This window comes from Tupaia chinensis, unplaced genomic scaffold (assembly GCF_000334495.1).
Source record: "Tupaia chinensis unplaced genomic scaffold, TupChi_1.0 Scaffold000086_1, whole genome shotgun sequence".
Lineage (NCBI taxonomy): Eukaryota > Metazoa > Chordata > Mammalia > Scandentia > Tupaiidae > Tupaia > Tupaia belangeri.
The window spans coordinates 5628738-5644774 of record NW_006159548.1 but is presented as its reverse complement, the minus strand read 5'-3'; the positions used below and the strand labels follow the sequence as shown (position 1 = coordinate 5644774).

The 16037-nt window shown below is 44.5% G+C and overlaps 1 protein-coding gene across 10 annotated transcripts in view; it reads right to left on the bottom strand.

Annotated features, from left to right (window-relative positions):
* Positions 1-16037, bottom strand: part of ART3 (ADP-ribosyltransferase 3 (inactive)) — a 75986-nt gene that overhangs the window by 21807 nt on the left and 38142 nt on the right. For 7 of the 10 annotated variants that reach the window (XM_006142950.1, XM_006142957.1, XM_006142956.2 and 4 more), the window contains exon 2: positions 2271-2348. In XM_006142950.1, the coding sequence (XP_006143012.1) occupies positions 2271-2339 (69 nt within the window). In that variant the 5' untranslated portion in view covers positions 2340-2348. Of the gene's footprint in view, positions 1-2270; positions 2349-2496; positions 2661-3336; positions 3412-3695; positions 3832-16037 lie in introns of those variants that run through there. The other 3 variants (XM_006142951.2, XM_006142954.3, XM_006142953.2) reach the window with 3 other exon arrangements.

Here is a 16037-nt window from a genome sequence, read left to right as displayed (position 1 = left end):
AAGCCACCGGTTCCAGGACATGAACCGCAGTCGACTACATGGGAGTCCAGCGACATGGCCATTACACTAACTGCTGGTCCCTATGTAGCACTTTTTAAAAAGTGTAATTCTGGGGGGCCAGCAGGTGGTGTGGTGATTGAGAGCTCTGGATTCCCACATGGGGACCGCAGTTTGAGTCCCGGCCTGGTGACTTGCTTTCTCACTTTCTCTTTTTTTTTCTCTCTCTCACTCTCACTCTGTCCCTCTCTGGTCAAATTAAAATAAATAAATAAATAAATAAATAAATAAATAAATAAAGTTAAATAAAATAATTCTTTTTTAAAAAAGAGTGTAATTCTGTCTTCATAATGCCCATGAAAGCTTGGGCAGAGTTGTTAACACCATTTTGCAAACGAGAGAACTGAACCAGCACTGAGACTGTCTCGATTCCCAGCCGTAGAGTATTCTGTCGGGGAAGGCACTGAGACCCCTGCATTCGCAGGTCAGTTTGTAGGTCAGTTTCTTGACATGGCAATTTGAGCTTTAGAAGATCAAATCACAGCTGTCTCATAGCCAAGAAATGCGCCTTCCTCCGCAGCACAGAATGTACCAGAGAGCAGCCTGGAGGCCACTGCCTGGACTCCAACACAGGACAGGACATCGGACCCCGGAACTACTTCCCGTATTCCTCACATCCTAGCAGAGTTGACCCGACATGTGCCTGCCTTTTCCTCATGCCTCCAGCCAGTCTCCACGTGTCTAATTTTAGACATCAAGCCTTCCTGGCCAGACACTGCAGCTGATGGTGTGTTCTGTACAGTGCGTGCCTTGAGCAGTGACAAAGCCAACAAATGCCACCACCATTCAGAGACAAATGAATGAATGCTGAGGGGCAGGTACGAAAGGAGAAGATGGCAATATTTTCTTCCTCTGATTTATCCACTGACACAAAATTTCATACTGAGGAACTTCAATGATCAGAAATTTATTATAAAAACATGGAACTATCAATAAAGATGTGACTGTTAAATTTTAAAAAATAAAAGGAAACACGATCACACAGGTATTTGTACATGGACATTCAGAGCAGCACTACTCGTAGCAGCCAGAAAGGAGGAGTAACTGAAATGTCCATCAACTGACCAATGAAGTATGTCACAGTCATCAGCAGAGTATTATTCCAGTATTAAAAAGAACGAAGTACTGACCAGGACCAGCAGTTAGCGTAATGGCTGTGTTGCTGGACTCCCACGTAGTTGACCGAAGTTCGCGTCCTGGACCCCGTGGCTTAAAACTCACGCTGGGCGTGTGTGCGTGTGTGCCCAAGATCCCCAGAGGAGAATGGAGGAGAAGGGATTGTGGCGTGGCCATCCCCCCTAAGGGGTGATTTCTCATTTTCTGTCTCTCTGTCTCTCTCTGTCTGGCGAGCGCATGTGCCCTATAGCAAAAAGCCTCTAAAAAAAAAAAAGAATGAAGTACTGATATGAGGGAGTCTTCAAACATTTCATAGAAAATGCATATTATGAAAAAACAAAAACAAAACCAAAAACTGGGCCAGTCCTGGGGTGGTTAAGGTGGCTGGAACCCACAGGACCAACTGCCCAGTTCAAGTAACTAGAGAGACTCACCAGTGTGCATGCCCAAAATCCCGAGAGGAGAGAGGAATGGAGGAGGGTTGGGGTGTGACCATTCCCCAGGGAGGAGTGCTTTCTCACTTCCTCTCTCTCCCCTTTTCTGTCAAGCTCATGTGCCATTGGGCAAAATTTGAAAAAGAAAATCTATGCGTGGATTTCAAAATGTTTACACCAAATTAAATCTGGACTGTAATTCCGCTTTCTATGAAGTCCCCGCATATACTATGCTACAACAGGGATGGACCCTGAAAAAATATTACGCCAAGTGAAAAAAGCCAGACACAAAAGGCCACACATTGCATGATTCCATTCAGAAGCAATATTCAGAAAAGGTAAATCCACAGAGTCAGAGAACAGAAGAGTGGTGGCCAGGGAATACGGGAAGGAGAGAACTGTGGCTCGCTGCTAGTATCAATACTATTATGTACAGGGCTTCTTTTAGGGGGTGGTGGAAATTTTCTGCAATTATTGGGTCATTGGAAAGTCATGATGCATTTTGCAAAGACATCTATGAAAAGAGAAAAACCAGTGGCATGTAATTCATTTACCTATCCTACCCGCTCTCATTGCCATCACCAACCCACACAGACGCCCCAGGCAGTGTGATATCAGAAGTTCCCATTCCAATGGCCACATGCTTCCCATTCCCAGCATTACCTGGAAGATGTCCACTAGAATCATGGCCGCCAGCAGGACGGTGACCATTTCAAAATGTCCTGTCTTCATTTTTCTCTTCTAAAGTGAAGAAATTCCAATTTAGTGGACTTGAAAAAGAGGTTTAGTAGAACAGAGTGACATTATACATTTTTTCTTTCTGGGTGAGAGGTGGTATGGAGAGATTATCAGTAAATCCCTAACGACTAGAAGAGCTGCCAGGTCTTACCTAGTAGTTTAATACCCTTGTTTTACAGACAAGGAAACGAAATCTAAGAACTTCAGTGACTTGCTAAAGATTCAATCTGTCCATTTCCATATTCTCCAGATATGTCTCTCCCACCGCGGTCACAGACAGTCATGTTTTCTTCCTAACTCTAACTCTCTTCTCAGCACGCACAGCAAACAACGTGAACTACGAATAAAAACAGCAGTCGCGAATCGGTCAGGTCCCCTAGCTCCCAGTTTCTAAGAATCGTCCAGGAATGTGTCCAGACACATGACCCACTCTTCCATTCTCTGTGCACACTAAGCCGTGCACGTCTGGGTGGGATAGAGGTGAAAAAGGCCGGTAGCTGTACAAAGCAGACTATCCCCCTGCTTTGCCCTAATACAAGGAAGGGCTCTTCGAAGAGTTCATGGAAAAAGGCACATTATGAAAACCCTATGGATTTCAAAATTGTTTACAGTAAAATAGGTTCATATTTACAAAATTGTTTACAATAAAATAAGCTCATATTTACAAAATTGTTTACAGTAAAAGAAGCTCTATTTTTCTGCAGACTTTTAGACATGCCCTCATATTTGCAATCATGAGACGCCTAAGGGTAAAACAGGTGTCTTGCTTAACTTTCCGAAGGCAGGAATGAGAATGAGGAGGAACTGGGTAGGCAGCGATTCTATTTAGATTATAAACTCTACTGGCTGAATGCCCAATATCCATCCCAGTATTTACGATGAAAGGGGTAAGCAGGAGGGTAAGAGGCCCTCCAAGGCTGACGCTGTCCCAGAGCCTTTACCCAATTCAATTAAAGGCCACAGCAGCAAGTCCACCGCTCCTTCCACATACCTCCAACGAAGTCGACCGTCCTGGAGCGGAAAGCAAGCCTCTATGTTATCCTATCGATCACCACGGTCCCGATTCTGAAAGCGGGACTGAACAGCACAGGAAGGGAGACAGTCTTCCCCTTTACAGATGAGTTTGGCCTCAATTTCCCATCTCTCTTAAGCAGTTTCTTTTTACTAAAGATATTACAACCTAGCTCCTAAATGTCACTTCTGTGTTAAATGTCCCTTTCCAAAAAACGATTTGAAAGAGACGACTTGACAGATACTTGTCACAGGCGTCACGGGCCAGGCCGGCCTCTGGCTCAGGAGTTTCCTGAAAGTTTTGCATCTCCGTAGTCTGTAATAAGTCAAAATGTTTACCTGGCTTTTGTGCTTTAGGAGGAGGCTTAAGTGATGCTATGTCTCAGACTGGGTCCCCACTCTGCCTTCAGGACGGGATGTTGTTGACAGCGAGAGCTGAGAAGGGAATGCTTTTCTTTTTATAAACACCCGAGCCGAAGCTTGGCCGTGGCACATTACCCAGTTGTGTCGTGCTATTTATATCTGGCCCCCACACTATGCCTTGGAATCACCGCTGTTAACACTTTAAATCTCCAAGAGGCTTATAAAGCCACAGCAATTCTCTGACCGCACAGCACGTGCAGTTCCGAGCCCACAGTTCTGGGCTCCTCTCAGAGACACCGCTTCCCGTTCCTACCCTTTGACACTGAGACGGCAAACTGAAGCCGGGATGTTTCCCCAGCTGCATGACTCACATGGCTAAGGGGCCTTGCTCTGCCTGCTGCTGGCGGTGGTGGTAGCTATCACCATCCATTTCAGCTCGCTCACAGGATTCCAGGTCCTGTGCCAGGCGTCAGGATAGACAATCAAGTAACACAAATAATGAAAAGCACTGAAAGGGCTGGCCCAGCAGAGCAGTGGGTAAGGGAGGTGAACCTACCTGATGTGAGTGACTGCAGTTCAAGTCCCAGCCCCAGAGGCTTTAAAAACATGCCAGTTGTGTGCGTGTGTGTGTGTGTGTGTGTGTTCCCAAATCCCAGTGGGATGGAGAAATGGAGAAGGGACTGTGTAGTGACCACACCCCACTAGAGGGTGCATTCTCTCTCTCTTCCCATTGGTCTCTCTCTGGGGAGCATATCCCCTCTGGCAATAAAAGAAAAAAGAAAAGAAAAATCAAAGTACTGACCATCTAATAAAAGACATGGCATATTTAATTGACACACGTTATGAATCCTAAGTACAGACAACGTCCAATGAGACTACACGCACACGAATGCACCCAGTTTTTGTTTCAAGAGTTTTTAACTCTTGATTTCTTTTCTTTTTTTCTCTTTTAAGAGAGATGTTTGCTATAGGGCATGTGTGCTCGCTGGATACAGAGACAGACAGAAAGCAAGAAATCACCCCCACAGAGGGGATGACGATGCTGCAATCCCTTCTCCTCTTCCATTCTCCTCTCAGGATTTTGGGCACGCACACACACATACCCTGTGTGAGTTTTAAGCTGCCAGGTCCTGAACTCAAACTGCTGTGAGCCATGTGGGAGTCCAGCGTCGTAACCATTACACCATCTCCTGGTCCCAACTCTCAATTTCTTGTATTCATTCATTCACACATTCATTCATTCAACAGATATGTGAGTCCTTATGATGCACTCACACACACCCTGGGTGAGTTTTAAGCTGCCAGGTCCTGAACTCAAACTGCTGTGAGCCATGTGGGAGTCCAGCGTCGTAACCATTACACCATCTCCTGGTCCCAACTCTCAATTTCTTGTATTCATTCATTCACACATTCATTCATTCAACAGATATGTGAGTCCTTATGATGCGCCAGGCACTGTTTTAGGTTTTGGGGTTTTATCGGTGAACAGCTGATAAACGTCTTGTCTTGGTGATGTTAATATTCTTGTGGGAAAGGCGGCCGGATAATTATTAAAATAGTTCATAAAGTATGTAAGTATGTCGGAATGTACTAAGCACTACGGGTTTTTGCTTCTCTTTTGTTTCTAACAGCACAGAGGAGATTGGGAAAGCCTGCGCAGTTTGCAATATCAATTGGATGGTTAGGGAGGACTCACGATGTGATTTTTGAGCACGGACTTGAAGGAAACGAAAGGGAACAATTATGAGAAAGGGGTGGAAAAACGGTCACTCAGAGGGAATAGCAAGTGTAATGCCTAGTTCCGTCCGAGGATAGCTCAATATGGCTGTTAGAGGAGAGCAGTAATTTTGAAACTGCCTATGGCTAGGCTGGAAGAGAACTGGGTGATCCAAAGAGCCTAGAGTTATGATAAGGTGAATGAAAAGGACACAGGATATGGAGGGGAATTATCATCACCCAAACACCCAGCAGGATGAGCATCTCAGCCAAGCCGACGACTAGAGGTGAGCACCTCAAGACACGTCGCCTTCAACGGCAGGACTTGATCCCTCTTGGGAAGAACGGAAGGCCAGAAAAGAACTGGCGTTTCAGTGGCACAACTGGAAACAAACAACTACTCAGAGGAGCGTTCTACTGGGTACCCAAAACGCCCTAGCCAGGAGGCTCTCAACCAAGCATGTACACTACCCACCGTGACTGCTGAGGGCGTGGCTTCTCATACTCACCTGATCATCGATCTGGAAAATAGACCACCTCTAAGGAAAAGAAACGTGTAAGAAGTAGGAGTGTTTGACAACTCCCATTTTCTTCCATCTTTTTTTCTTTTCTTTTCTTTTTTTGGAGAGGTTTTTACTATAGGGCTCGTGCACTCACCAGACAGACAGAGAGAGACAGAAAGCGAGAAATCACCCCCCCAGGGATGGCCACGCTGCAATCCCTTCTCCTTCATTCTCCTCTCGGGATTTTGGGCACGCATGCACATGCGCCCGGCGTGAGTTTAAGCCACCAGGTCCGGGACTTGACCCACGGTCGACTACGTGGGAGTCCAGCGACATAGCCATTATGCTAACTGCTAGCCCCCCATTTGCTTCCATCTTTTGAGAAGATTCAAAATGAATGACACTCCTATACTTCATTCTGTTTCCAAACAGGGTAACTTTTGAGTCTTACGTGCATGTGAGGTTTATACAAATGAGAAACTCGTATTTATTGAGTGCTTAAGAGGTTTTATTTTTAAGATTAAATTTTATTTATTATTTTTAAAAATTTTGCTCTAGGGCACGTGCACTCACCAGAGAAAGAGAGAGAGAAACAAGCTGCCAGGCCTAGGACTGGTGGCCCTGAACTGGGGTGAGAGAAGCGAAAACCCATAGTGCTTAGTACATTCCGACATACTTACATACTTTATGAACTATTTTAATAATTATCCAGCCGCCTTTCCCACAAGAATATTAACATGACCAAGACAAGATGTTTATCAGCTGTTCACCAATAAAACCCCAGTACCTAAAACAGTGCCTGGCGCATCATAAGGACTCACTCCAAGGGAGAGATTCGCACGCACACTCACACGCGCCTGGAAGGGTTTTCAAGCTGCTAAGCCTGGGACTCAAACCACAGAGTCGGTCATGTGGGATCCAGCATCCTAACCACTACACCAACTGCTGGCCCCTTCATGCACCTTTTAAATCTTCCTATGATAATGACTGAAATGGCAAGGCTGGAGGTAGAAACGACATCTAAAGCCACCACCTCTGTTGTCAGAAACCTCTAGGAAACCTTTTGACTCCGTACAACCGTGCCTCTATCACACCAATGCAGCATGACATGCCACAAGGCAGGACGGTGTGAAGAGAGGGTATAGTTAAGTCGCCTCAAAGTCCTGGCAGTGACAGGACGAGACAACCTTTAGAGCAGGCTAACACAATTCCTACGATGCCGGCTCCGCAGACGGATCCGAGGAGTCCTTTATACTCCTTCGTTCACTTATTCTCCACTTCCCTCTAGTCCATTATCTCCTCCAGTAAAAGTTGCTCCTCAAGTACTTTTATCTGCATTTTCTCCTCTATAGAACATAAATTAATTACCACACACTTAAGAAAAACTTTTAATGGGCTAGGAAATAAGCTACTGTCGTGCACGTTATAAGTTGTAGATTAGGACACAAAGATAAACAGGACCTCATTTACTGACGAGAAAGGCCCTGTGGAAGTTATGTCTAAGTGGAAATAAGGGAGAAAAATTTTTACGTTTAGCCCTTCTTAAATGCATAACACGGGCACTAAATAAGCGAGCATTTCACACAGCACGAAGAACAGAGTAAAACTATGCAGTCAAGAGCTGAGTTATTCATTCTTTTCCCAAGGCTGGAAACCCCCCCGAAGTAACTATCAGAGCATCAGTCAGACTTAAAAGAAAACTGGACTTAACGCTTCTTAATGAAAGTGTACTCCCTTCTGGAACAGGAAATCTCAGCTTTTACAAAAGAGGAAGCATAACTAAATGGGGTAACCCCTTTTGCAGCTGAGAAAAGTGGATGACTGTGTGATCAGGTCTGCTAGCTCTCTCCTGAAGGAGCTCTTCTGGGAGCTTCGTCTACTCTGACCCCGAAATACCAGATTCGAACGCTTTCTTCGCGTGTCATGAAACTGATGAAAGGCCACCCTTGAACCAACCTAGAAACACTGAGGCCTAAAACTGTCCTTGGAATATCTAGGAAAAGAGACTCTAGAAATTCACATGGAAACACTTCCGTGGTTGACAGTCCTCCTGCTTTGGCAGGCTTCTCATTCCCTCTTTAAACCAACATCTGCTGAGCCCCTACGTGTCAGATGCTAGAAGGTGTTTGAGACACAAAACTGAAAAAACCTGCCCTGTTCTTAACTTACAGTTTCTGGGAAGAGGATACCATAGAAACAAGGATGATAATTTTGTGAGGTAACTGCAACATCAGAAATACACCTGGGGTACACAGGGCCCACACCGCCTGGGAAGGGAGAGAGGTGCTAGAAAGAAATGCCAGTTGTGTTGCAAACTAAAAAAAGCGGCAGGAGTTAAGTCAGGAAAGAAAGAAGAATATTCCAGGCAAATGTAAACGTATGTGCAGGGCACTGATGGCATAAAAGGACAGTACAGGGACCAGCAGATGGCATAATGGTTGCATCGCTGGACTTCCCCATAGTTGACTGAGGTTCGAGTCCCAGACCTGGAGGCTTAAAACTCAGGCCAAACGCATGTGCGTATGTGCCCAAGATCCCAAGAGGAGAATGGAGGAGAAGGGATGTGGCGTGGTCATCCCCGCCGAGGGGTGATTTCTCACTTTGTGTCTCTCTCTGTCTCTCTGGCAAGTGCATGTGTCTATGGCAAAAATCTCTTTCTAAAAAATATTTTTTTTAATTTTTTTTTTGGAGAGGTTTTTGCTATAGGGTGCGTGTGCTCACCAGACAGACAGAGAGAGACAGAAAGACAGAAAGCGAGAAATCACCCACCAGGGGGGACGGCCACGCTGCAATCCCTTCTCCTCCATTCTCCTCCCGGGATCTTGGGTACACACACACATGCGCCCAGCGTGAGTTTTAAGCCACTGGGAGAAGACCCATGGTCTACTACGTGGGAGTCCAGCGACATAGCCATTATGCTAACTGCTGGTCCCTAAAAAAATATATTTTTTTAAAAAGGACAGTACATATTCAAGTGTGTGCAAAGTCATTCGCTATAGCTGGACGGCAAGGTGTGCTTTTTGTTTTTGTTCTCAATTTGCTAGAGGACCGGTACACACACTGGAGAGAGACAGAGAGGAGGAAAGAGAGAGAACGCACCCTCCCTTCATGGAAGATGATCACACTGCAATCCCTTCTCACCCACTTCTCCTTTTAGGACTTTGAGGCACACATGCACGAGTGCCCACCATGTTTTTCAAGCCACCTGGTCTAGGACTTAAACTACACAGCCAGCCATGTAGGGGCCAGCTCCCTTAGCCAGCACATCACCAACTGGTCCAGGTGGTATTTTTTTTTAAGAGATTTTTATTATAGGGTGCGCGTGCTGGCTGGAGAGACAGAAAGACAGAAAGCAAGAAACCCCCCCCTCCCGGGGCAGGGGGATGGCCACACCACAATCCCTTCTCCGTTATCCTCTCTGGATCTTAGGCACACATGCACATGCGCCTGGTGTGAGTTTGAAGTGGCTGGGTATGGGACTCAAAACACGGTCAACTATGTGGGAGTCCAGCGACATAACCATTATGTCACCTGCTGGTCCCAGGATGGTATGTTTTCAGGAGCAGAAAAATTCAAGACTGGAGAGGAAATCAAAGCCAGATCCTAAAGAGCCTGGCATGTAGTGCTTAGAGGTTGCGACTCTACTGAAATAGAATGGGAAACACGAACTAATGGAGAAACATGATCCTACATCAAAGATCAGAAGACAGACAGAAGGACGAATTAGCGAGAAGTTTTCATTAGAGGCAGAGAGATGTGTTGGGGGATTATCTGACAAATCCAAGCGAGAAATAGTGGAGCCTGAGCTAAATTAGTGATGATGGACCTGGAGTCAAAAAGACCTGGTAATAATTACATGGGGTAGGGATGTGTAGAGAAAGGGCATGAAAGGATGGCATTTCCCTTGCAGACTTTTGGCTAAGGTGCCTGAATGGACAGGAGTACTATCAATCAAGATAAGACGTATGAGGCCCAGCCATGGTGGCACAAGCAGTGAGGTGCTGCTCTGCAGTACTGGAGTCATATGGTCGACCGTGGTTTGAATCCCAGCTCTGGCAGTTTGAAAACTATACCACATGCATATGTATGGATGCCCCAAATTCCGACAGTATGAGAAATGGAGAAGGGGCCGTGGCATGGCCATGCCCACTGGGGAGTGCTTTTTCCTATCTCTCTCTCTGGTGAATGTGTGTGTCCTTTGGAGAAAAAAAAAAAAAATGACAAACTAGAAGAGGGAAAAAAGAGTCCTTTGAGGTTGGTTGAGTAAGACTAATCAATAATAGCTCATGAGAGTTCTACAGCAGAAGAAAACCTGACATTAGAGGGATACGGAGAAAACAGGAGGAAGTGAAGACTAGGGAGAAGAGTACTAAGACAATAATGAGGACGACATTAACCAGCTAGTGCGGCCATAAAAATACTGCAGACTGCGTGGCTTAAACAGCACAAACTCCTGTTCTCACAGTTTTAGAGGCTGGAAGTCCAAAATCAACGTGCTCACAGGCTTGGTTTCTCCTAAGCCTGTTTCCTTGGAGAAGATGGTCTGCTCTCTGCGTCCCGGCACGTTTTCACACTGTGTGCGACGGCTCCTGGTGTGTCTCTTTTATAAGGACACCAGGCCTACTGGATTACACTAACTGCTGGTCCCAAGCTATGAATTTTAAGAAACACAAATCAGCCTATAAAAAATGACAAACGTGACAATAAAAACGATCACTGCTCACGGGTACTGTGCACTAGTTACATGCCAGGCACAATGCCCAGTACTCCAACACGCACTCCAACACGCACCACGCCATTTGTTCTCCGAGAAATCGCCTGAAGAACTATTACTTTTCTCACTTTATCATTTAAAGAGTTGAAGCAAGGTCTCACAATTAGCGAGCAGAAAAGCTAAAACCTGAATCCTGTTCTTTTAGGTACATCTCATTTATGTTCTCAAACACTGTTACCCCTTTTTACTTTTCAGTAGCTGCGATGTGTAACCAGAGGAAACAAACCAGACAGCGGCTACATGAGCATACAGAGACGAGGGAGGACTTTGGGGTTGTCCCTGTCTTGTATACATAAGCCCAGAGCTTTGCAAGGCTTGAACCCCAAGTGGAAAGAGCTCACAGAAAGCTGTCGAAGACTGATTCTGCCCTCATCTCAATGAAAACTGGGCGGGAACTGCATAGCACTGCTACTTGTTCTATCTACAAATAATTCTTAACTACCTATCAGGTGGCAGCCGCTAGACAAGAAACTGATAGTCTCTCTGTGAGCAGGACCCAGAAAGTGTCCTTGTTGCTGTAACGCTAACAGTCTAGCGAGGGAGGCAGGGACTGGCTAATTAAATAATCATAAAGGAACATATAATACTAAAAGAGACATGTGCTGAGGAAAGTACACACTCCTAGGGGACCTTCTTCATTTATTTACTTTTATTTATTATTATGATTATTTTTAATTTGCTATAGGACACATGTGCTCACCAGAGAGAGAGAGAGAGGGAAAGTGAGAAAGCAAGCTGCCAGGTCCAGGACTCGAACCACGGTCGGCCAGGTGGGATCCAGCACCCTACGCACCATGCCACTTGCTAGCCTCGTGGCTTAAACTCATGCTGGACGTGTGCATGCCACGCCCAAATTCCCCTGGGGGGTGATTTCTTGCCTTCTGTCTCTGTCTTTGCAGTGAGTGCACAGGCCCTATAACAAAATTCTCTCTTTAAAACAATAAAGGAGACCCCCTTCCCCATCCCAGAAGTACTGTGTGAGATCCCAAGTTCTTCCATTTCTGCATGTTGGCCCTTCTTTTCCATTGTGAATGTCAGGTTTTCCTGAGTTCACGGCTGCCCCAATTTACTATTCTCTGCCCTTAGAAAGATTCTGGTATGGGTCTGCAGTGCTGAGTGGCCAAAAAGAGGGAGAAAGGAGAGGGGGCAGTTGGGGTAACTTTTCTTTTTCTTTTTTTTTTTTTGGAGAGGTTTTCGCTATAGGGCGCATGCGCTCACCAGACAGACAGAGACTGACAGAGAGACAGAAAGCGAGAAATCACCCCCCAGGGGGGATGGTCACGCCGCAATCCCTTCTCCTCCATTCTCCTCTCGGGATCTTGGGCACACACGCACACGCGCCCGGCGTGAGTTTTAAGCCACCTGGTCTGGGTCGCGAACCGCGGTCGACTACGTGGGAGTCCAGCGACATAGCCATTACGCTAACTGCTGGTCCAGTTGGGGTAACTCTTTACAACTCTGAAAGATGCTATAATTATATAGTGGTTACATTTATACACAACCAAGCTTGGATTTTAAGCATCTTACAAGTTAACTATTTTATAAGTTAAAAATTTTATAAGCCAAGAACTACAGAAATAAATTACTAATAGTTTATTTTGTGTAAGATAAAATGAGGAGATGGATGACAAATCAGACAATATTCCTGTCCTGGAGAGACCTTTTAAGTTAGGCAGTCACTTTTACCATTTTAAAATCTGTAAGGAAAAGCACGTTCTGATTTCACTCTAGGGACTCACGGACAGGTCGCCTGCCTGTCGCCCCACCAACGCCCCATGCTAATTTCACTGGTGTCAGTGTTGCATATCTGACTCATATCTGCTGAGGGTCAGCTCTGTATCTGTCATCTCTCTTTGTCAGACATGTACAAACTTGGTGAGTTCCCTAACTTAAAAAGTTTGTTTTGTCCTCAAGTAAACTCTCTTGCTCTTAATGCTACCAAAGTTCACTAATTAATTTCCCCAAATTGTCAAAGTCACTTCGTATTTTAATTTAGTAGTCTATACAGTTTGATTCTGCCAACACACTGACTACCAAGTAAAGGACATGTCTTCTTCCTTGGGTGCCTAAGGGAGGAAAAATCAATCAAGAACATGTATAAGTAAAAAGCCAGTTAATTACAGTTTTTTAGTTAGAGAAAACAAGTAAGGTTCAACTCACAACCTTTAAATTTAAGACCAAACATATAACCTCTAAAAAATAAATTCTAGGGGCCAGTAGGTGGCATTGTAGTTGAGGTGCTGGACTCCCACAAGGCCGAACGCTGCTTGAGTCCTAGACCTGATGGCTGACTTCCTCCCCCTACCCCCCCCACATCCCTACAGTAAATTTAAAAAATAGTAATCACAATGAAATAAAAAATTAAGTAATTCTTTAAAATATTCTACAGATACTTTTTTTTTTTTTGAGAGGTTTTTGCCATAGGGCGCGTGCACTTGCCAGAAAGACAGAGAGAAACAGAGAGACAGAAAACACCCTCTAGGAGAATGACCACACCACAATTCCTTCTCCTCCATTCTCCTCTCAGGATCTTGGGCATGCACGCACACGCGCCCAGCGTGAGTTTAAGCCACCGCGTCCGGGACTCGAACCGTGGTTGATTACTTGGGAGTCCAGCGACACAGCCATTATGCTAACTGCTGGTCCCTCTATAGATACTTTTAAAATGTCTATTTTATGGGGCCGGCCGGTGGTGTGATGGTTGAGGGCACTGGATTCCCATATGGCTTACTGTGGTTCGAGTCCTGGACCAGGCACCTTGCTTTCTCTTTCTCTCTCTCTCTCTGTCTCCATCTGGTCAAGTTAAAAATGATAATAATAACAAATTTAATTAAATAATTATTTTTTAAAAAATAATTTTATATTATGATAATTGATAAATGAAGGAGAAAGAGAGAAGAAGGATTGAAGATGTGACTGAAGATTTGAAAAGTGACCACTTGGCCATGTAACCGTGGGAATGTTCCTCTCTGCATTCTGGTTTCTCCATATGTCAAAGAAAGGGAACAGTTTCCCTCAGAAGCTGAGAGGAATCAGAGTTAACAGAGCATCTGGAACAGAGTAAGTACTATGTAAGTATTAAATATCATTTTTGGGGGAGAGAGGTTTTTGCTGTAAGGCACATGTGCTCGCCAGAAAGAGAGAGAGACAGAGAGACAGAAAGCAAGGAATCATGCCCTCAGGCGGGATGGCCACACCGCCATCCCTTCTCCTCCCTTCTCCTCTCAGGATCTTGGGGACACACACACACACAAGCCCAGCGTGAGTTTAAGCCACCAGATCCGGGACTCGAACTGCGGCCGACTACATGGGAGTCCTGCGATATAGCCATTACACCAACTGCTGGTCCATTAAATATCATTTTTTAGCTTTTTATTTTGAGTTAGTTTTAGACTTACAGACAACTGTGAAAACAGCACAAAAAGTATCCTTATCACCCTTATTCCTTTTCCCCTAGAAATGAGAAAGGAAAGGGAGACTGAGAAAACTGAAAGGACCCTGACCTTTGGACCTTGCGAAGCAAATACCTGCTATTAGATTCTTCCTGTGCACCAGGAAGCCAAAGATAAAGAAGTCAGAACACTGCTGTTTACAAACTTTAATTCACTGCATAAAAAAAGACCTTAAGTATAGAAAGAAAGACAAATGGCTTTCTGTGGCAAAATTGCTTCTATAACCAAGACGACAAGCTTGCGACATGCCTGCTTATTTGTGTATATGTGTAAGTAAGAAATCTGTTACATTTCTCACCTTTTAATCTTTTTTTGCCCATGAAAATAAGAGAGACAGAAATGAATGTATCAAACATATGAATCAGCAGCGCTGAATTCCTAGAACTGTGACACTTGGGCAGTAACTGTTAATGCATGCATTTTACCAGCTTTCTATTTGACTCAGAGACAGGTCTCTTCCTTCAAAGCAACATGTGCTCTGTACAACCGACCTCGTAACTTAAGAAAGCTCAGTCTCTCCATTAGGTTGACGAATCCAACCAGACTTTAGTGAACTCATTCAAACTCACTGAAGTCTAAAGTATTTCACATAAAAATGTTTAATTTTTAAAGAGTACAAAGCCATGTTACGATGACTGACTTTTTTTAATTGAAAAAATTAAATGTTTTTTCATTTTTTTAATGATTGGTGTATGTGTGCACATAAGAGAGTAAAAGAGATAGGGATAGGGAGAGAGAGAGAGAGAGCGAGAGCGCGATGAGCACCACCCACAGGGTCTGCTCACATCACAATCCCCTTCCTCCAGTTCTCCGGCCCATCAGAGCCCAGGCACCCACCTGACCAGGGACTCTGTTTCTCTTGAGCGGCATATTAAGGCTGCACCACAGAGCCAGCCCACTGCTGCGGGGTTGTTTTGTTTGTTTGTTTTGCTTTTAAATAAATAAGTAGGCAAACTCAATAGGAGACAAAAAAAGACTTTGATACTAACCAAATCACTCAAGAAAGTAACAGCAGAACTTGGCTAAATTCCACTTGAAGTTTGACTGACTTAATCTATAAAATCTCTGATCAATAATCTTCAAAAGGGTCACTAGCAATTTTTAAATTAAGAGTAAACTATCTTTGGGGTCATCAGGTGGCACAGTGGTTGGGGCACTGGACTCTCACATTGCCAACCGCGGGTCAGGTCCTAGGCCTGGCAGCTTGCTTTCTCACTTTCCTTCTCTCTCTTACTCCCTCTCTCTGTCTCTCTCTGGTGAGCATGCGTGCCCTGTAGCAAATTGGAAAATAATAATAACAAATAAAATAAAATAAAAATTATTTAAAAAAAAGAGTAATTATCTTCTTAATGCATACCTGGACATTATGATAAGGTACCAAAATTGGGGTAACTCTTCTTTGGTTCTAATTTATAGGTGGTTCTCCACTTAATAGTAGAACCTAGGTCACTTGAAGACCCATTGTTTTCAAGATTTTTTTCATGATAAATTCTGTATTTCTGTATGAGGTAATTATTTTAGCTGGCTAGCCTAGAAATACAGCTAATCCAGTTTCTACTATTTTTTTACAGTTTTTTTTGGAATATATTCCTTTCTGTGATTCACTCCTTCCCCAACCTGTGGAACTGTGAACTTTGCCCCTATCCCTGCCTCCTTAAATAATACATCCCCCTTCCCACCTCACTGCCCCCCTCCCCTGTTACTTACTCTGCTGCCATTAAATAATAATGCTGATGTTTGGCAATGCCCAGGCCTGCCACTCTCTGCTACTCTTTTCTCTTCCCCTAACCCTTGACACCTGGCCTTGAGAACTAGGTTTGGAGTCCCAACCGCAATCAACTACATGGGAGTCCAGCGACACAGCCATTACCAT